The sequence below is a fragment of the Chlamydotis macqueenii genome, chromosome 20 (assembly GCF_036417535.1).
Source record: "Chlamydotis macqueenii isolate bChlMac1 chromosome 20, bChlMac1.mat, whole genome shotgun sequence".
Taxonomy (NCBI): Eukaryota; Metazoa; Chordata; class Aves; order Otidiformes; family Otididae; genus Chlamydotis; species Chlamydotis macqueenii.
The window spans coordinates 4325661-4347497 of NC_141575.1; the positions used below are offsets into that span (position 1 = coordinate 4325661).

The window sequence follows — 21837 nt, forward strand, 5'->3', positions numbered from 1 at the left end:
GAAATTGGCAAAATGGGTGTCTGGAGTCACAAGATGAATCTGCAATAGTATCATGTGTTGGATAAGTCATGCTTTGGAGGAGGCAGGCTGTAAAGCAATAGATGAACTGAGGGGAATTAGGAGACAGCCTTGAAGGAGGTGGGTTGTGGTACTAACCTGCACTGTGTTGGGTTTTTTTAAATTTTTGTTTGTTTTTAAGACCATTACATCTTGCCAATTTGTGCCTCTTTCCTGGCTTGTCTAGACTGCTCACTCCTTAGGGCAGAGACTCTGTATGCTACAGTGTGCTTGTTCCTTGTCATGGCAGTGGAGCCTCTTGGTCTGATGAAGCACACCTAAGCTGAGGCGTTTAACCTGTCAATTCATTGCCCTAGAAATCAGACTCCAGCTTTTATTCCATCTCCCCATCCCACTTGCAATGTCTGGTCAAGAACAGACGCTGGAGTCTCCTGCAACGTGCACTGTCCTCGTACAGCGGCTGGTGCATGGTGGTCCCTTCTGTGTATTGCGTGGTAGTAATACCGATGACCACGCCTGGGTGAACCACACTAGGGCTTCTCTCCCTCTGCTTTAGTCTGTAGTTAGAAAAATAGAGTGGGTCTATATGATGCAGCATTTAACAGCAGCCTGTGGTTAATCACATTTTCAAACTACATGGAGTGGGAAGCTTTGATTTCATATCTCCTCCCTGTAGTCATTCCTCCTTTCTTTTCCTTACTTTCTCTACGTTTTGCTTTCTCCCACAGGGTGTGGGTTAGCTATCTGTTTCCTCTTCCATTTTATCTGCTCAGTAGTATTTGTATCTGTTTCTTTCCACCAGTTTTGCTTCCTGAAGGCTGACTTTGCCGAAGCCAGTGAGTATCAGGTTAAGACTGTTCAGCGTCATCATCCAGTACTGAAATGATTAACAGCTTCAACCTGCTTGCTTGTCGCTTTGGTGTGTCCGGAACAGAGCTGTTGCTCCTGGCCTTTTAGAAGTATGTTTTGTTCTTAGCAGCTCTCAGCGAGTGAGATTTTCCTTTGCTCCTTGTGTGCTGTGGCAGTATTGCCTGATGGCTGGGCAAGCAGAAATCCAAAGATCCCCTGCCACTGAGATCTGTTCCGAGCAGGTTCCGAGTGAAGGAACGTCAGCCTGTCACACAGTTTGTCTCCCACTTACAGAGCAGTTGAGAATGTTGACATGAAGGGTGCTAATAAAGGGTGACTGCAGTTCAGACCCAAGTGAGCAAGTGGATTTGTAGTTCTGCTTGGTCTTGAAGTATGGATTTGAATGCACAAGCAAGGGTGAGTAGAGGTGGAATAGCAGATTCTGTCCGTCTGTGAAGTTTAAAGTGATAATAATACCAAAAACACTGAGAGGGTGGAATAATAAAGGAGGTGTCCAGCAGATAGCATTTGTGCCAGTTCTGAATTTGCAAATTGGCCAGAAGAAATTACGGACAAGTCTGTGGAGTCTTTTACTATGCCCATCAGCAAGGTTTGAATTTGGGATCACCAGATTTTCCCCTCCTTGACAAACTTTCATGTAGACGTGGAGGTTCCTCTTTTTGACTAGGCTGCAATTTATTTTTGTGGTTTTTTAGGAAATGTCATGAAAAGAGAACAAGATCTCCGTGCTCTTGCACACCTTATGCTTGTGCAGTGGGCCTTCTCTAGCTAGGATGACATTCTGCAGCAATCCTGCAGTGAAAGGATGTGTCTTCAGGGCTGGGTAGCATTGACTAGATCAGCTGTCATAGCTATTGTAAATGCAACAATGGCAGCACCCACAAGTCTGATCAGTCTGAATAGACTCTCCAACCTCAGATACCTAGCACTTAACCTCCTTTGTGATTTTATCTCTCCCTAATAGACAGCTAGAGAAGAGGCTGACCCAAGCAGAGGGGCCAGAAAGTGTGGAGAGCTTGAGGTTGTTTGTCTTTGCCTAAACCTTCCCTATGGAGAGACTTATCTGGATTGACCAGTTAGTTGTATCTTGTAGGTGATAAGTCTGCAAAACTGTGCAATTTATCAAGGGGGGAAGGTTGCTTAGAAGTTTGCAGGATGGGGCTTGAAGTGGTTACGGAATCACAGAGGAGGACTGAGCTGCTGTTTGTCTTGTGGTTTGTGCTGTACTTCCAATGTGCCTTCAGCCATGTTCCTGCCTCCCCCGAGTCTTCTGCTCCCCTCATCCTGCCCCTGACATGCTGGGAGCTCATAGCTCCTATGGTATGCAGCCAGATGCCAGCACCTTCCCAGTGCTTCCTTTTTGCCTGATGTCCAAGGCTGCAGGGCTTTTGCTGCACAGGGGCTTTGGGGAGGACTGCAGTAACCCCTAGAAGTGCTCGAAATTGCCAAATAAGCAATGTGTTGTGGTGCACTAGATCAGAGAGAGCATTTGCTCAGAGGCAGGTTCACCTTCTTTCCTTTCTCTGTAAACCATAACTGCCTGCTGTCTAGCTTCTCTCTGGCTCTTCCCCTAATTGTGAGATGATGTGGGTTCAACTCTGTGGGTCACGCAAGGTAATTTCATTGCGTCTCCACCTTTCTCCTCTAGGGAGAAATGGCACGAGCAGACTCTGCCCAGGCATGCGATTGTCCCAAACACTTTCCTTTCTGTGCCAGTTCTCTGCTATGAAAATGAAGGCTGAAAACATCCCAACACTTTTTTTTTCCACATTGCCACAAAGGTGTATAATTGGTGTATCTTGTTGTGAGAGTCACAACTACTAGCATTTTCCTGTGAAGCACCTATCCATTCCCATCCTGTTGATTTGACTCTGTATTCCCAGAGTGGTGATGTGCAAGCCGCCAGCTGCTTTACCTATCTCTGAAACCTGTTCATAGGTACTTCTTTCCACTGCTACAACTAAGTGTTGGTTAACATTTTCCTTACAGGTCACTCAGTTAATTTGCTGAAGTACTTCCTGGAAGTTTTTTTTTGCAAGTGCAGTTCACTTTATTTCAGAAATCTCAGTCTAATCCTTACTGCAGAGTCAGGTCTCAAAGCTGGCTGAACTCCTTCGGTCAGGAATCCAACACAGAGTGAGCTCTTTAACCACTCACACTTTTTCTTCCTCCTGTAGCCTTGTTAACAAAACTGTGTGTAACTCAGGAGCTTGCACAAGCCAACATATGTCCAAGTTAAAATTTGCCTCTGTGTTTTCAGAGGACTGCAAAAAGTAGGGCTAGAAGAAAACTTCAGAGGTCATTCTGTCCTCCTCCCTGATCCAAAACAAGATCAATCATCTCTAATCCATTACTGAGGCTGGTTATTTAAACTGTTCTCAAAAGCAAATCCAAAGCTATGAAAATGAACTTGTTAGTGTGAAACATCACTCCCTGCACTTGAAACTGCAGCCTTTAGGAAGCAGTTGAGCCCCATATGATGTGTATGTTGCAGGAGGTATGTGACATGCATCTAAATTCTTGCTCAGACTTGATCAGAAGGTGCTTCCTGTGGCATTAGCAACTTCATGGAGAGAAATACTCTGGCCTGTAATTATCAGAAAGACCATAATTCTATTTAAGGTGCCTAGAATAGTGCTTATAAAAGCCCTCGATGCTTTTATAGTCAAGATAAAGTCACTTTTGGGTTACCTCTGAGTTGAAAGCATGATGTGAGACATCTTAAAGCAGCCTGATTTGCAGGGAGCACCAAGTATGTATCAGATCTGAAGGCCCTTGAAATTACCAGTTACTTCTGGCTGATTCTTATCTACTGGTTAGGAACCCACAGGCTCCTTACTGAGGAAACACCTGCTCTTATAATAGCCACGGAGACACCAAGGGTGGGAAATCCATCTGCATAATCTGATGAGCATTAAACTCACCAAGTCAAAAGCCAAGGAACTGGCTTAATCTTATGTGATCTTTTTCTGTCCCTCATGCAGAGGTAAGTTAAGGATGTGTTTGTGTCTCCCAGTCTCAGGATATTATTGGGGCTGTGCTCAAAATAATATGCATGAAAAGTAAATCTCTGATGTGGAATTAATGATGTGGCAGACGACGAGGACAGCTGAATAGACTTTCAGAGTGCAAAGCTGCAGTATGCCATAAGGGCACTCGCAAGCCAAATTCTCATTTCCTGCAGTGAAGCCGAGTGCAAATGCTTCATCCCTGGGTCTTGAGAGGGTGGCATATTGTGTACAGCGTGCGTGTGTCTGCCAGGGCAGTGCTGGCTGATAAAGCAACTCATCTGTTCTTGAGCCTTGGTCTTAAATCGCACATCCCTTGTGTTTGAAGAGAACATCCCTGCTGACATGGAGTTAGTAGGCAGTGGAAGCTGCCTGAAGTTCTGTTCCTGTATGGGACTGTGAAGGGAAAGGAAGGCAGAGTAGGAGCAAAAGGAGGACATCCACCAGCTTTGTTTCCTTCTGAGGGGTCTGTGGGAGTGGTGGTGTAGCCCTTACTTTCTACAGATGTAGAATGAAAAGGGTACAACCCTCAGTTAATAATCTTATCTGGCTTTAAGGCTGTGTTGATGTGTAGTAGTAGTGCACTAAACCTTTCCTACAGTCCTAAGAAAGTCTGGGCAAGATGATGATGGGCCTGCTGCTTCTCTGAGATGGGGAGTAGCATATGGTGGCACAAGCTTCCAGCTATTGCTGCTGTCGAGGAAAAAGGGACTGAGCGTCTGCCTTGGTGGCTGCGAGGAGCCTGTGTGGGGAAATAATGCTTGGATGAGGATGCCTGCTCCAGCTGCACTGCTGTCTCGGTGTGGTTTGGGCTGCTGGCTCCATCCTACCTTCAGAAAGGCTCAGTTGCTGCCTTTCACGCCTGTGAGGGCAACGCTGCTTTGGAGGTGCTGTTTCTCCGACAGGCTGGCTCGTGGAACCCGGGGCCAGGCACTGGCCGGGGTTCAGGGCTCTGCTCTCGGCTCTGCCACAGGCTGTCTGGGTGGCCCCGGGCAGGTCCCGTCACCACGGTGCGAAGTGTGAGTTGTGAGTGCCAGCTCTTCGAGGTAGGAACAGGGTCTTACTGTGCGTCTGTAGAGTGCTAAGCGCTGAGGGACCTCGGTCTCAGCGCAGCCTCCACGTGCTACTGTGATGTAAATAATAATGTGGAGATAAAGATGAGGTCAAGGAACATCTCTTAAACTTGATAATTTTCCCTGATGGGAAGATTTATATTGCTGCTTCTGGCTGGGCTGGAATTCTGCCAAATTTTGATCGGTGTCCAAGTAACCATGCAGAAATACTATACCAAGGGGAAAAAAAAGAGTTGTTGCGCTCACATGCTAACATGAAGCTTGCTACCTTCTAATTTTGCAATCGAAACAAATGCTGTCCTGTACTGTATGAACAGCAGCAAGGGAGCGAGCCATCCGTTAAATGTTCGGCCCTGCCAAAGGAAGTGGCAGAACCGTTAGCTGAAGCAGCAGGCTTGCTGGCACAGTGCACATTTCATGGGGCTTTATAGCTTCTTTTAAAATAGTCTCCACCGCTGCAGACAGTCTGTGGGCTGCGTTGGCTGAATAAAATGTTATCCTGCTAGTGCAGGGAATTATTAACATGTTTTCTCCATGCCAAGTGTCTCTCCACTGACTGACCCATGCAACTCAATGAAAGAAAAGTTAAAGTTAAAAAAAAATAAATCCTTCCAACCTAGCTGGGTTTTTTTTGGTGACTGGTTTGGCTGAGGGATAAGTCAAACCCCATAGCTTTGTTGAATGCCACACTGAGGCTGCAGCTTAGCACAAAAGAACAGACTTAAACTCCAGAGAAGCAAGATTTATTTGAGAGTTTGGGTTTGGGTTTTGCTTTTAATTATCATCTCAGACTGGGATGAGTAAGAAGGGAGAGAAATAGACGCTGTGGGATGCAATGTGCGCTCTTCATATATGACAGCAAAAGGGTGTACTTTAAATTTGTAATATCAAAACTGTATGAGTGCCGCCAGAAAAATCAAGAACAACTTCTGTTACTTGAACGTTACAGGTCTGGGGAACAGGGTAAGTGGTAATTTAAAAATTTAAATTTAAGAAATTACTCTCATGCTAAAAGAAGTCCAACCTTAGGCCCTCACTGGAAGGTGCACATGGTGTCTGTGCCAAGGCTGGTTTTGGCTGTATTTGTTCCAGATTTGTACGGTACCTTGTACAATGATGTCCTAGTCCACGACTGGGCTCCCTGATAGTTTGAATATTTATTGGTACTAATGCAGTTTCAGTGGATGCTGAAATGCTTAGACTAGAGCTGTGGTTTTTTATTCGACTTGTACTTGTGGGACAATTTGTGTAAGCTTGCTTGTTTTCTGTGTTGGATGATTTGTGTGGAAAGTTGGGATGTCAGATGGTCATGCCTCTCACTTTCTTCATTTGATAAATGAGGTCTGACAGCCAGTAGATTTCTCAGGCAGGGCCATGGTCTCTCTGAATTCAGTGTCATGCGCTTTTGGACATTTCCAAAGCATTTGCACCCTCAACTTCCAAATTCCTCATAAGCCTGCTTTCTATTCTTAAAAAGAATATTATTTTGAAACTTCAGAAGTAAAGGAATGGATGTAGAAACATCTTTTTAGTTTTAAAAATTAAGGAATGATCTGATACCAAAGCAGCTTCCCCAGCAAATTATGAGGAAGCTGATGAACCAATGTTTAAAAGGGTGCAGTGAGGCATGTGGACTTAAAAGCTAAATTTGTGTCAGATACAGATACTTCCAGTGCTGCTGAGATAGCCCAGGTAGCTATTCCTGTCTTTCAGCTGCGGGATTCAGCACTTAAATGACAGTGCTGCTGAGGGGTTTGAAGTTTGTAGCCGCTCTGGTTGTAATAAACAATGGTTTGGAGCATGCAAGTTAAAGAGGATCAGCTGTCAGAGGACTAGCTGAGCTGGCTGTCATGATTCCGCCCCTCCTATTTTTGGTAATGTTCTTAATTAAAATCCTTTGAGTTGTGTCACCGATGAGTGTTACCTGCTTCTCTTATGTGCACTGTGCAAGCCTTGATGGTCAAAATGTGCATGTAGAGAGGCAGTACATGTTCCCCTGTCTCTCAAAAAAAACCACCAACCTCTCAAAAAGAGAGTTTGCAGGCTGCACGGGTGGAGCAAATGAAGACAGAAAGGAACTGTCGCTATCTCCGTGACACAGATGAGGAGCTGTGCTGTGAAGATACTGAATGTCTTGGGTAAGCTCAGAGAGGGAGTTTGGGAGAGGCAGGAGCTAGATCTGTGGTTTTTTAATTACAGTTCTGGGATTTTATAAAAAATAATTAAAATCCTTATCAAGTGGAGTTTGAGAGGTAGGAGGAAATCAGGAAATTTAAATGAAAAGAGAATCATTGTATTTAACCTTAGGTTATTTATAGGGAAGACTTAAGTTACACTGCATAGTTTGAAACTTGTGACTGAAATGCTCTGTAGCAGTAGGAATTGCTCTCTGTGAGTGTTTTGTTTCCCACCAGTCCTTGCATTTGATTTGGTTTGTTAATCAAGAAGATAGCAAACAAAATGCTTCAGTGGTGGTCACCAGGGGCCTGCAGTTAGCATTGCATACACTTGGATGATGGCCTTGGGGTCTGGAATGTTTCTGCTGCTGGTTTGAGTTGATGGAACATCAGGAGAAAATGTTTCCCCTGTTTCTTCCGTATCTGAAATCCCAAGTAGCATGCTAGTTTTGAAATTCCTTGCCCAGAGGATGCCAGCATCCCTCACAGCTGCTTGGTGGTTACCCTGCCTGCCAACAGCAGCATGACCAGCATGATCAGATGGGAGGACTGGGGAACGGAAGCTAGTCCTTTGTGAACTACTAAGCTGGGCTCTTGAGTTATCAAAGAATAGGTACCAGAGGCCTGATTCTGAATCTGTACTTGTGTCATATACATGGCACAAAAGTCCTACTGTCATCTCTACTTGTGCTACATCCTTGGAATATAATGGGTCTTGTGAGTGGACGGTAGCAGAGTCATAACTGGTCTTGTCTGTTCCCTGCACACGTAAGCTCACACACTCACACACAGATATGTTTTAGGTGTTGAACAATTTAGTTTTCCATAGAAGCGCTAAAAAAAATTAACTATACAATTAACTCTAAAAAAAAAAATAAACCAGGTCTCGTTTCTAGAGCCGGGGATGCCTGTGAGCAAAGCCAAACTGGTCCATGGTTCAGGTGTGCCCAGCAGCTGCAGCAGTTGGAGCAGTCGAGTGTCCCTGATGGCTGAGGCGCCACAGCACCGGCTGCTTTATGGCGCGGTTCCCTGTGGCACGTCATCACCCGAGTGTTCTCCTAGTTACAAAGCTGCTGGGGCAGCAGCTGGTCTCCAGAATGCAAATGCCTCTGCTACCTGTGCAAGCCTGAGAAGATCAATATTTAAACATCCCTCTGTGCTGCAGATTTGTTTGTACCCATCTGTTTTGTAAAATTCCCCCAAATTAGGTATGTGTTTACTTTTTGCCATTGTGTAATCAGCAACTCAAAGGGTAAGGTGGTGATCTATATTTAGTCTCGATATTCAGGAGAGATCATTAGGGATGTATTAAAGAAGAATTATTTGTGTGGGTTTTTTTGTTGGTTTTTTTTTTTCCCTAGGATTTCTTAAGGCTGTCTCCTTTTTCCTGTATTACTACAGCTTCTGTCTCTGCTCATGTTTCTATGTGCAACCAAGAAGCATATGTCAGTGAGAGTACTTGTGTGGCTTTCTGAACATATTTGAAATAATTTGCCTTTAAAAAGTGATTGTGATCTGCTTGCCATGAGAAGAGTAGCTGCAGTCCTGATGTGAATTGAAATATCAAATGTTTATGGAAGATGACATAGCAAAGCTCTTTACCATATGGTATTCAAGACACAGTGATACTAGACCCTTTTTTTTCCCCTGGACTTTGCTGGGAAGAAAATAGAATACAGTAATGCAATTTGTGTATTCTTCTGTATGTTGTGTATGCCTTTAAGAGAGAGCATGACAGTGTTCTCTTATCCAGGTCATGGAATTTAGGTATAATATTAATTATTATTTATCTTGAGACTTGCGTACGAAAATGAGGGCCCAGTCAGGTATGTGTTGTAAGGGTAATAGTGAGACATGTATGAGATTCGAAGTGCAGGTCACTTCACATTAGGATATTTCTGGTGACATCTTCCATTCACAACTGTTCACAGCACCTCCCTCTACCTCTTCTTCTGTTTCTCTGGATCGAGGTCCTCTGACAGCTGTCATCCGCTCTTGTTTATAGGATTTTACACTAAACATTGCACCAGTGTAGAAACTTGTAAGCTGACTCAGTGCCAGCCAGCATGGGTCTAGAGACAATGCAGTTAAGTTTACATGGAGCTGCAAGCTGTGGCTTTACTAGCTTGGATCAGCACATTCATGGGAATCTCTGCATTACATCCAAACTGTGTTCCCTAACAGTATTCTTATGCTACCCCATGTGTTTTCGTAGCACAGAAATGCTCTCTGAGCCAGATACAGCAAGAACTAGTCCTGGGAAGCTTACTGGCTCTCTGCAGGCTTTGAATTTGGGAATTGCTGTTCCACTGTCTCTTGGGTCTTGAACTGTGCCCATTGTCAAGACAGTGTGTTACAAGGGAACAAAGCAAATGGGATAAAGAGCCTGAGTTAAGACACTTCTGCTGTTGATTAAACACTCCTACTTCAAGTAAGTGTCTGTATTTACACATTGTCCTCTTCCTCTCATCGATCTAGGTTGTATGATTGGACCCTGGAAATGGGATGTCAGTCCCGTTCAGGGACCATAAAGGAAGAAAGAAAATCTCCCGGTTGCTGCCGCTGTGACAGCGAGTGAGAGCGAGAGCAGGAAAATGTCGACAGTCACATCAGCAATCCAGGCTCCTCAGGGCCCTGTGAATCCGCCACCTCCGGAGGTCACTAATCCTAATAAGCCTGGCCGGAAGACCAACCAGTTGCAATATATGCAAAATGTTGTGGTAAAGACCTTGTGGAAGCATCAGTTTGCTTGGCCTTTCTATCAACCCGTTGATGCAATTAAATTGAATTTGCCGGTACGTATCTGTCATCTTCTGCTCAGTATTCTGTTCTTAGAAAGCTTTGTCTTGGTGACGTAGTTTTCTGAGCGCTGGATCAGAATGGTTAGGTTGCTTACAAGGGATTTCCTTGAGTGCTCTTAGTGAATTAGAAGTGATGTCTTTCAGCACTGGAGAAGTCCAGGTCTCTGAAGGAAGAAAACTGCTTCTCACTTAGTGATGGAAGAGAAGAGCACATAGAGAAGCTGTCTTAGAGCATCTGAAGCATAGTGCTTTGTCTGTACAAAGTACAAACAGTACCCAGTACCCCGGGTACTTTTATGGATCTTTACCTCATATCCCACCTCTGTTCAGTTTGAGTGAGAGCCTTGAAGCTCACGCTCTTTTAAGCATTTGGCATTGGGCTCAGCGTAAGTTGTGTTTCCGATGGGCTTTACTGGATTTGCTGCTGACTTCAGTGTTGAGGAAGACAGGAGAGGCCTGTCCACTAAGGATACTTGGAGCTAAGGATGCTTGGAACCAAGGATACTTTGGAGCTAGATATTTTCAAATGCTCTACTGGAAGCAGAAATGATGGAACAGTTACATTTCCCCGTCTGCCTGCTGTGCCTGACAATATATACCCGGTCTCTGTCAGACCAGATAGTACAAGATACAGCCCGGTTATTCATAAATGACCAAAGCTGACTAAGCTACTTTCTTCCAGGGAACAGAGCCACTCACTCTTCACTTCTTCCAGGGGTCCTGTAGGTGTGAAAACTCAGCAGTGGAGGCATACCCCTGCCCACCTGCTTCCCTTAAATACAGACAGCACCACCTCGCCACCCACCCTGCTGTCTGCCCAGCCGGGACGCCCACTGCGAATTAACTCTGGCAGCTTTGAGCAAGAGGGTTGCATATAGGATTCAAGGGAGCATGGTTCTGGGGTGCAAGGTCAGGAGAGCTCCAGTTACCACAGGTTATAGCCTGATTTTATGGACTGGATCGGGAGTCTTTTGAACTCACTAGTGTTGTTGATGGGTACTATTTAAAGTGCTAGCCAAAAGAGTAAAACACTTAACACCTGTGTAGTATTTCTCTAGGTCTGTGCCCCTTTGTGTTGTCTCTTTTGTGGATTTGGTTTCTCAGTGAGGCATTTTGAAGTGATTTTAGGGCAGGTTACCAGAAAATTTAAAGGAGGAGTCAGTTGAAAGAACAGTTGTTTTTCACACGTGGCCTAAATCTGCACAAGCCCAGTAGCTGACAGGATTGCCTTTTCTGCCGTGGTGTACCTTGCCTGGAAGTATTGGTGTCTCGGGTTGGGCTCAGAGAGTGGCCAGTGGCTGTACATGGCTTCATGTGAGCGTGCAGCAAGAGGGCTTGCTGCTCTTCTCCAGAATGAGAAAATTACAGTGTTTAACTTTGCATGCCTAGAGCGTCTCCAGGCTAATCACAGCCTCTACAGATGCTCGAGGCCAGCCCAGAGAGAAACTGGGTTAACATGTGGAACCCTTTCAAGGACTGGAAGGCCCTTAAAGAGAGACTGAGACTTTTAGGACAATCTTAGCCGGTGCTGGCACTCATAAACTTCTGTAAGTGCCAGAGCCAGTCTTTTAAAAAGGGAGGCAGAAATACTGTTTCCCAAATTGCAGCCAGTCCACCACTAAACTGAACACCCTGCCAAAGCTGGTGCTGACCCTGCTGCCCCAGCTTCTGGTCCCATGCGAGCGTGAAGCACGTCGCTGCAGTGTTAGTCTAGCTGTCAAGTGTGGGGGTGTGTTTTTCGGGAGGGGGAATGAGGAGAAAGTTGGGACTAGAGGGAGATGCGAACAGCACTCTCTGCATATCAGGAGATGTAACGTCTTTCTTGTTTCTCCAACAGGATTATCACAAAATAATAAAAAACCCCATGGACATGGGGACGATCAAGAAGCGCCTGGAACATAACTATTACTGGAGTGCCAGTGAATGTATGCAGGATTTCAACACCATGTTTACAAATTGTTACATTTATAACAAGGTAAAGAGCCCAGACAAGCCTTTAGCTGAGGCATTGCCAAGAAAAGACCCACCTACAACTGTTACAGTGCAGGTTTTGAACAGGGCCAGCTCCACTGTGCTCCGAGCCCTCCTTGCAGGAGTTTGAAATGCCGCTAATTGCAACCACATTACTTGAATTGCACAAAGCTGTCTTTGTGCTGTGTCTGTCTTCCCTCAGACTGGTTAAAATGGCAAATGTGCCTTTTAATTATAGGTAGGTTTCTGCTTTGGGGGTTTGTAGCAAGTTTTTACTCCTTTTTATTTACAGTTTGGAATTCTTTAAGATGAGCTCAAGTTTGTGCAGTGCTCTGCAGGTGTTATGTGGGGTATTAGTGCTGTGTTACACTGCCTGTCTAGCAGTAAATAATAGAGAGCAGTTCAGGAAGTATAATTCTGTTCTCTGCCTATGTCTTGTCCATACTTGCACACCTTTAGATTGCTTATTATTTTGGCTTTGGCTTGTTTGGTGTTTTGTTAGGTTGTTAAACACCTGTATTCTTTGTATTATGTTTTCTACAATGGTTTGTCATCATTGACCCATACTAGAGAACAAGCTGAAATAAACAAATTAATTAGTTTGAGCCACAGAGTATGTGCTTACGCTCTTCTCTTGGACCTGCTGGCAAGCAGAGGAGGACAGCTCACTTGTTCCAGTTTGCTGCTTCCACTGTGAAGCACAGGATGCTAGTTATCAGCTTCCTCCTGGAAGTCCTGATAACTCTCCAAATGCAGTGTACCTAGAGACTGTAATTATTGCATGCTAGACCGGAACAGAAGAGCAGGACATAAAAGTACCAGCGCACAAGGAGGGAGAAGAGCCAGTCTGTTTATTGTTGGAGCTTGGATATCATCATTTATTTGAAGGGCAGTGCCACTGGGGATTTCAAAACCTGATCTTGAACCTCTTTGTTTCTAATATGTGAATGATACAGCATGGGCTTCTGTTCGTCTTTATGCAGCCCACAGATGACATTGTCCTCATGGCCCAAGCCTTGGAGAAGATATTTCTGCAGAAAGTGGCCCAGATGCCTCAGGAGGAAGTTGAATTATTACCCCCAGTCCCTAAAGGCAAAGGTCGCAAGCCATCAGCGGGCACACAGAGTGCAGGTATTAACGTGACCCAGTGACAATAAATGTTATGAGTCTGTTGCTGAGACCTGACCCACCTTTCAAGTTGTGTGGCTTTGCAAATGATGAAGAGGCTAGGAAGGGAGCAGGTAGCCTAACGATTAAAGGAGTAGAGGAAACTGTGAGCTGTCTAGATAATGTTCACCCAGTGTTTCAGGGCTCCGTCTGTCTTAAGGCCACTCTGCATTTGTCACACAAACGTGGTACCATCTGTGACTTACCCATCCGTGCAGCACTTCAGTGAGGGAGGGCAGTGCTGTTGCTTTGTGTATGCAAAGAAACCGAGGCAAGGTAGTTAGACATGCCTGTCTGCTGCAGGTGACAGACCATGGCATGGAATCCCTTTGTAGACCTGGGTTATACAGCTCACCTGAGGTCCTGGCAGAAGTCTGACACAGCCAATCTTGCAGTCTCCTAAACTCTATTTAACATTTCTCTGATCAACACAAGGGATTTATTAAGCCACTGCAAAAGACTGTGTAGACCATTGCATATCAATAGAAACTAAGTTTAGTTCAGCTTACCTAGAGCTGATTTTAAATGGATTTAGGACTAAAACTTCTGTAAGCACAGTAAAACAGTTAAGAAAGGAGCTTGTGTGGGCTGTATTAAACTGTTGCAAGTTTTTTTTTCTCTAAACAAAGTCTAATTGTTGCTCTGGGAAAGTCAATTGTTCCTCTTTGTTTTCCCACATCTCAGGTGCCAAATTGAGCTACAACTTCAAGCTCAGAGAAATTTGTGATGATGTGTCTTTTCAGCATCCTTTGATAAAAGCTGCTATAAAAACATAGAGGAGTATTGCTACTTTGGTTATTAGTTAGTAGGCTTGTCCCCCTTAACTTTACACTGGTAGACAGTTCTTTAACAGTGCAAGTTTAGTGTAAGAGACGTTTGGCTGGCTATCAGGACACTTAGACTACTCTCAATTCTGTTTCTTTCGCTGTATAACTTGTGGCAAATCTGAAGTGCTTTGAGGTCTTGAGAGTTTAGCTCGTGGTAGGGAAGTGGTTGTTACTGTTTGTGCATAGTAAAATCACTCCCAGATTGACATTTGCGCAGGACAGCAGCTGTCCAAAAGAGCCATCTCCCTCCATTCTTTCTCCTTGAGCTCCTGCTCTTCTGCTGAGTACAGGGTAGCTCTGAGAGCACAAGAAGGGTGAAGACTGTCCCAGAGCAACACACAGCCCATGTGCAAAGCGTGAAGTATTTTGCTTGTATGTGTCTGGTCTAAAGCTCATGGTACGAGGACTTAGGTCAGTGATTTCTTGTTTTTTGTTGACCCCTTGGTAACAGCACCAAGCAAATGACATTTTGTCCTTTGTGCTCTTCCTGTGGCCCTAGGCTGGGAGTCTTTTGCCAAGCCCATGATTGCACAGTCCAACAGCACCAGTGTCATTTTGTTCTCAATGTCTTGTTGGCACTTGTAACCATCAGTACATTGCAGTGCATTTTCGCTTTGTCGTTTGAAAGGAGCGCAGCAAGCAGTGGCCGTGTCTTCCGTCTCCCCACCGACCCCGTTCCAGAACGTCCCTCCAGCCGTGTCTCAGACGCCCGTCATTGCTGCCACCCCTGTGCCAACCATCACTGCTAATGTCCCGCCTGTCACTGCCCCTCCTGCCGCTGCTCCCCCTCCGCCTGCTGCTCCGATAATGCCCGTGGTGCCTCCTACGCCACCGGTAGTCAAGGTAAATGGAGAACTCGACCCTTTCCTCTTCAGAAGGCAATATTGCTAAGCAGTGCTTTATTTTCATCCCCTCCCTGCTGGTTACGTACATTCCTTCTCTTCACATTTGACTCCTTGCCTCTCTGGCCATCGTTGTCCCTTTGGGGTGTACTCAGACAAGTGCTTACTGTTAAGTTTGAGAGGGCTGAGAAAAGTTTTGCCAGTTTTACTGCACCCCAGCTAAGGTGATGTCAACTGTAGTGGCTCCAGCTCAGTTACAAGCTCTCATCTGACCATAGCCTTAGCCAGTGCTGGTGCTCCATGAACCAGAAGGCTGTTGGAGATTTCCACTACTTTGCACCATATAGCCCAAAGCCTGGAGAAGAGGAGGCTCCGGGAAGACCTTATAGCGGTCTTCCAGTACCTCAAGGGGGCCTACAAGAAAGATGGGGAGAGACTCTTCAGTAGGGCCTGTTGTGACGGGACAAGGGGTAATGGTTTTAAAATAGAGGGGGGTAGATTTAGATTAGATATTAGGAAAAAGTTTTTTACAATGAGAGTTGTAGAACACTGGAACAGGTTGCCCAGAGAGGTGGTTGATACCCCATCCCTGGAAATGTTCAAGGCCAGGTTGGATGGGTCTCTGAGCAACCTGGTCCAGTTGGAGATGTCCCTGCTCCTTGCGGGGAGATTGGACTGGATGGTCTTTGAAGGTCCCTTCCAACCCAAACCATTCTATAATTCTATGAACTGACCCTGTGATTTCACTGGGACTGTTACTTTAAGGTTTGCAGACTCCAGCACTGGGAATGTTCCTCTCTGCCATAAACCAGTTCAAGACAAGCCTTGTCACTCCAGCTGGAGGAGACTGTTGCTGGCAGGTTTTGGGTGCATTAGTTCTGTCTTCCTTACTGAGGAATTTTCTGGGAGTTGCCTTTGGTGTTTCACTATTTACTATGTTAATTTACAGGTAAATGACAACTTTGCTCTAAATGATTGGAATTTTCCTAGCAAGCTGTGTATTGCTTTAAAAATTATGAAAGCATAGCCCAGAGAAAGCTACTTTTTTTTTTTTTTTCCCTAAACTGGGAAATTAACTGCAACAGTATTGATGCTCTCTGATGTGAGGTTGCATGGGCTAGCAGAGCCACAGAATTGTTTTGCTTATTTAACCCTGTAGTTTGGGAATTACTAGAGAAATTGTAAAAGTCAGCTCTTCTTGCAGCTAAGCTGTCCTCCTCAGAAGCCTGTCTTCAGTTTCTGTTCAGATAACTTGCTTCTGAGAATCAATTTAATTTTAAAACTCAAATACACACTGCAAAATTAATCCTGCTTGAGATTTACTTAAGATTTCCCTTAGATTTCTCTAAGGAACTTTTTTTTCCTGCTCTCGCTCTCGTGCGTGTGCTCCCCCCACCCCCCTCCCCAGAGAAATAAATCCTTCGTAGGAGCACACGAGAGAGCTGACTGGACAGTCACAGCTTGAATTTGTGTGAGAGAGGTTTTACTTGCTTAAGGCAAAATCATTAAATTCTTGCTCTTGTCCATAAGCAATCTACCTTAGCACACTCACTAGATACAAGGGAGTGAGGGTTCATGGGTCTTTGGTGATTAATATGCTTTGGTTCAGAACTTATAGCCTGATCCTGCCACTGGGGACTCAGACATGTGGTTAAATTACTGACACTTACTAAGTCACGATGCATCAGCTGAGCTGCAGTAATCGACTGGGCGCACTCCTTTCCCTTGGCAAACATGAGGTAAGAGTCCTTAGTTTAAATCTCAGTGAAATACATAATGCTAACATGTTTTGCATCATGTTTGGGGTTGGGTTGGAGGTGTGCAAATGGCTGGTTACTGTGGCTCAGATGACATGTGTGACATCGTGTCGTAGTCACTGAACTGTATGTTGAAGCCTCTAGTCACAAGTTCCACTTTTCCCGGTGAAGTAATTATATTTCCTGTCAGGGGACAGGCAGATATCAAAAAGAAGGATGAATTGTGATAGGTTTCTGCTAGTGTAGCACAAGAGCTGGGCATGTACTCATGAGACCTGTCCATCTGCTGTTTCAGAAAAAGGGAGTGAAGCGGAAAGCAGACACGACAACCCCCACCACCTCCGCGATCACTGCCAGCCGAAGCGAGTCACCCACGCCCCTCTCGGACCCCAAGCAGGCCAAAATCATCGCTCGACGGGAGAGCGGTGGCCGGCCCATCAAACCACCAAAGAAAGACCTTGAAGACGGAGAGGTCCCTCAGCATGCAGGGAAGAAGGGCAAACTCTCTGAGCACCTCAAGTACTGTGACAGCATTCTCAAGGAGATGCTCTCGAAGAAGCACGCAGCCTATGCATGGCCCTTTTACAAGCCTGTTGATGCAGAGGCCTTGGAATTACATGACTATCATGATATTATCAAACACCCCATGGATCTCAGTACTGTTAAAGTACGTCCACATTTACCAGCTCTTTTGCAGGGTGTCACAGCCCTCTGGTTGCAGAGGACCAGCTCCTTCTGGGGGAGGGGGAAGGGACAAGGGTAGAAAACTCAACCTGCTTGGATCTCATCTGGATATTTTTGTATTTTGTTTCCTTCCCCTCTCCTTTTTTTCCCCATAACCTGGGACATCTTTTTTTTTCTGCCCTGCAAAGCAGACTACGATGACATCCTCTCCTCTGTGGATAGTCGGCTATTTAAACTTGTATCCTTGGGATTATGTTGCACTCTGAGAAGAAGAGGTGCTGTATTTCATAGGATTTGATTGATAGTATCCCATTTCCAGAAGCTGCTGCCTGCCTGCTTGTTGGCATGATGCGTGGTCCAGATAGGCTTATGCTGAGCAATTCCAACCGGAACGTGATGATCGCCTGGTACTTGGGAAGGGGAGGAAATCGTGTGATGCTTGTGTGGTTCATGCTTGGCTCTCCAAGAGTTTAGCCTAGTATGGTCCAATATTAAAGGTGTTTTTCCCAGTAGACCGGGAGGTTTCTCTGACTCCCTCCTTAATATCCGTGGAGCAAAGCTGGGTTGGTTTTTTTTTCTTTCTAGTTCTCATTTTCTGCTTGTCATCCGGCTATTGGAATCAATGTTGGTGGAGGTGAGACTTTCTTCCATGTGCAGAAGTATTACTGCCAGCTTTCCCTGGCATGCCAGAAGTGTTTTGCTGCCATCTGAGCCGATGCCTGGAATTGTCTAAATGCCCAGGTGACAAAAGGGCAGCTGCATTCATAATTCCTTCAATGTTCCTTGGCAAATCCTACGTAGTACCTGTAAGCAGTGTGTTGTGCTCTGATGTGCCGTGCCATTCAGCCATGGTGGTGCAAGAGTGTTTACTACAGCTGCAATATTTTTATGAGTATTTTAGTTACGTTATTTGATGGTGAGAGAAGAGTTGTCGTGGTCTGCCCACTGAGGATTAGACCAGGAGTTGTACCAGTGTCTGAGTTTTAATTGCTGTTCTAATGCAGTGGCCCTGGGCAAGTTTCCCCATAGCTCTGTGCTGTAGTTTTCCCAGTCATAAAATGGAAATTGTAATACTTAACCTACCTCACGGGGCTGCTGTGAGGACAGATATCTGGAAGATACTAAGTACTAATTATTGTTATTGATTGGGTTTGTACAGCAAAGACCATCTCTGAGTTGGCAGAAGCATTGGAAGTGGGCTTGGGTGGAGCTAGGCTTGGACACCATTCTCCTCCTGAGCGTGCAATGCCCTTGCTTTGTTTATGAAAGCTGGTGCCCATGTGTAGTGTTTTTGACTTGCAATTTAGCTAAGCTGTATTAAAGGCCTGCAGCAATTTCCTGGGAGGAGAAGGGGGCAAGACAAAGGATGAGTTGAGCTGCAGGCAAGAAGAGGGAGCCTGAAACACAGTGGTAAAAGCAGGAGAAAGGGCTAGGTTGAGCATGGTAGTCTGTGAAGCTGGAGAACTGGTGTCTCACTGTCATGCTCTGCTGATAGAGGAAGGTCCAAGTGTTTTCCATGGGTCAATGCAGCAAGAGTAGAGATTGAGATAGTGACATTTCCATGTCTGGTTAGGTGGCTTCTTATCGAGAGGGATTCTGTGCTGTATTTGGCAAAATCTAGGTACAAAACTGTGATTTCTTGGGCTGATGACTTCTTCATAATTCATTTTTTTTATAATGCTAACTTAATTCAAGTACGCAGAAGTGTACACCTTTGATTGCAGTTTCTCTGCAAGTGCAGGTGATACGATCCCTCTGTACCTTACCAGTTTAGGACAGAAGACTGGAGACCAGTGTAGAACAGAAAATTGGTCTCAACTGGAGACCCAGTAGAGTCTTTTGCATGTAAAGACTCTGGATTTGTCTTTTCACATGGTAGTATTTTTCTTAATAAACTTTTTTGAAGTGCTGTCTGGTATTGTTTTTTATGGAGTGTTTTATTATCATTACTCTTGGCCTGTAGGTCATAGTGTGACTTCTCTGAGATGCAGTCTGTAGTGTTAACTGCATGGAACAGAAACCTGCCATTTGCAGGCAGTGTAATTCTTCAGGTCAGGGGTTTTCTCTGTGGCTCTGAAAGGTTTTGGATTTAATTCTGCGCAAGTGACAATGGCTGTGGTAAAACTAATGGCCCTCAAACTAATCTTGAAGGAATTACTTGAGAAAATGAAACATAGCATTGCTGCAGCTATAATAGATTCCCTAGTACCTCATTGCTTGTCACTTTGGTTCTCTGTTTTTATGAGATTTGATTTTGTTCAGAGACAAGCCTTCGTGTCCAGGAGCATTTTTTTCTAGGCTGTGCATCCGGCAGAGGAATGCTTCAGAAAGATTTGGAGATTTTCTCTGTGTGCATGATGGAGGAGGCAGGTTGGCTGTTGTGACTGTGCCTGTGGCAGGTGAGAGGTAGAGGGGCTGTAGCTGAGCTTGGTGCAGCAGAGGTGTGCTGGAGTGCCACGACAGAGCTAGGACTCAGTGGGAAGAGCCAAAGGAACAGGTCAGTGAGCTCATTTCCACCTTGTGTCATCACAGAGCGGGAAAGGACAGAACCGCTTGGACTAGAGAAGAAAGGATGAAAGCATGGGGAGAGAGGGAAGCAGAGGCATGGGTTATGCTTTAAAATCTAAGAGTCAGCAGCCCTAATTCCCCGTAGTAGGTGAAACACTTGCTGTGAAGCTGTAGCAGCACTGTGCTTCTGCTGCCTTGTCCACAGGCAGACAGGGCCCCTTGCAGTATGTTCATGTCCCCCTCTCTGATGCTGGGGAGCTTTGGCATGGGGAGACAGGGTGCTGTGACCACGATGGAGCTGGGGGGGGACCTGGAGCACCTCTTCTCTTGCTGCATCCTCTGGCTGCCGGCTCACAGGAGCAGCAATGTGAATGTCAGAGATATAAGTGTGTCAAAAAGGCCTTTCATGCAGTAACATGTATTTTAAAATAAACGAGCCCTTTAGTTTGAAGATATGCTTTGCTTTGGAATTGGCCTGAGATGCTTTTCAAACAAGACCAGCTCTCCTTCAGACAGGAGAAGCACTAACCTATTTCCCCTGCTGTCTTTGTGCTGTTGCTCAGAGGCTCTCTCCTAGTTTATTCACCAAGAGAATGAGGTTTCATGACGAAAGTGTGATGGATGTCTGAGTGCAGCACAGCAGGGAGTAACGCTGCAGGAATGTCACTACGCTGCGTGCAGGTCCCTCCAAAGCTGCATCCCTGGAGGTGAAATTCTGCCCTGTTAAGAACAAAAACAGCTTTAGGAGTCACTGCAGCATTTCAAGATAGTTACAAAGTCTACCATGTATAGCTGTGAAGCATCTGTAGCTTCCATTGACCAAATGGGAGTTTTGCTTGCATTAAGGCTTCTGGAATGGGTTACAGACCCTAAGCAGCCCCACTTTCTGCTCGGACAGAAGGTGTGTCTTCCTGGATCATGTTTGCAGCCAGGCTGCCCGTCAGCCCCTTCCCTTCGCTGGCGAGTACAGGTGCACAAGACATACAAAAGGGAGACCTCCAAGCACTTGGCAAATAGAGAATTTCTTTAAGCCCAGGTCTTTTAAATGCAAATTACATCTAGTGTTAACTTCTTTTTCCTTTCAGTAGGAGTAATTTCAGCTAAGGTTTTATACATAGTAGTAATATATGCATAGAATCAATTAAGTTCTAGGAACGCTGTAAACTGTTCTCTAAACTCAAAATCATTCAATCCCAAACAGCAAGAGAAATGGACGAAAGTGACAGCTGAAAAATAAGCGAAAGGAACAAGGTGCAAATATTTAGCTCCTGATGTTTATCTTCACTACACTAGAAAGTAAGGTTAGGATTAGGTTCGTAAAGGGTGAATTCTGTATCCCTTCTCTATCAGTTGAACTTTCAAATCAGGAGTAGATGTTGTAGTTTAATTGTAAATGCCTATCTTGCTGTAGGAATTGCCAAGCAGAATTCATGCCCTGTGTTAGCAGGAAGTCAGAGTTGGATGGCTGTGATATTTTCTGCCCTTTTAGATTTACAGGGCAAAAATTCTCAAGCAGCATGTAGAAATACACGCTTGAGGTACTCCTGTAATTGTAGCTTGGTTGGTTGTTGACTCCTGTCCTTCCTGTCCATGATCCTTGTTTACATTAGTTTCTCATCCAGCAAACTTTTTCTAAATGACTGTGTTTTCTAATAGAATGTGGACCCTGACAAATTTATACACTACTACTTAGAAAAAGACGACAACTCAAATTTAGAATCTTAAAGTGTCTAAACTGTTATGAAGCAATATCAACTTCTTTGGTTGTCTGGTGTTTGTTTACTTGCTTCTTTTAAAATGCGGGAACTCTGAATGTTATTTAAGAACCAATAAGCCAGATCAAGCTACTGTTCTCTTAGACAAAAGTGATTTTTGCGGCTGTTCTGAGCTCTCTCCAAATAGCATGTGTCCTCCGTGCAGTTGCTACAAATGCCTTCTGCTTATGGCTTTTTCTCCCCTTTCCCTTTGGCTTGTTTGTTTGCAGAAAAAAATGGACAGTCGAGAATACCAGGATGCACAAGGTTTTGCAGCAGATATTCGGTTAATGTTCTCTAATTGTTACAAGTACAATCCTCCAGACCACGAAGTGGTAGCGATGGCCAGGAAGCTCCAGGTAAAGGTGTTGGCAAATGTG

At 45.0% G+C, this 21837-nt stretch overlaps 1 protein-coding gene across 2 annotated transcripts in view; it reads left to right on the top strand.

Moving 5' to 3' along the window:
• Window positions 1–21837, top strand: part of BRD3 (bromodomain containing 3) — a 35944-nt gene that overhangs the window by 7705 nt on the left and 6402 nt on the right. For both annotated transcript variants that reach the window (XM_086763634.1, XM_086763635.1), the window contains exons 2-7: window positions 9625–9941; window positions 11785–11922; window positions 12902–13049; window positions 14541–14755; window positions 16807–17178; window positions 21688–21816. In XM_086763634.1, the coding sequence (XP_086619760.1) occupies window positions 9741–9941; window positions 11785–11922; window positions 12902–13049; window positions 14541–14755; window positions 16807–17178; window positions 21688–21816 (1203 nt within the window). In that variant the 5' untranslated portion in view covers window positions 9625–9740. The remainder of the gene's footprint in view (window positions 1–9624; window positions 9942–11784; window positions 11923–12901; window positions 13050–14540; window positions 14756–16806; window positions 17179–21687; window positions 21817–21837) is intronic.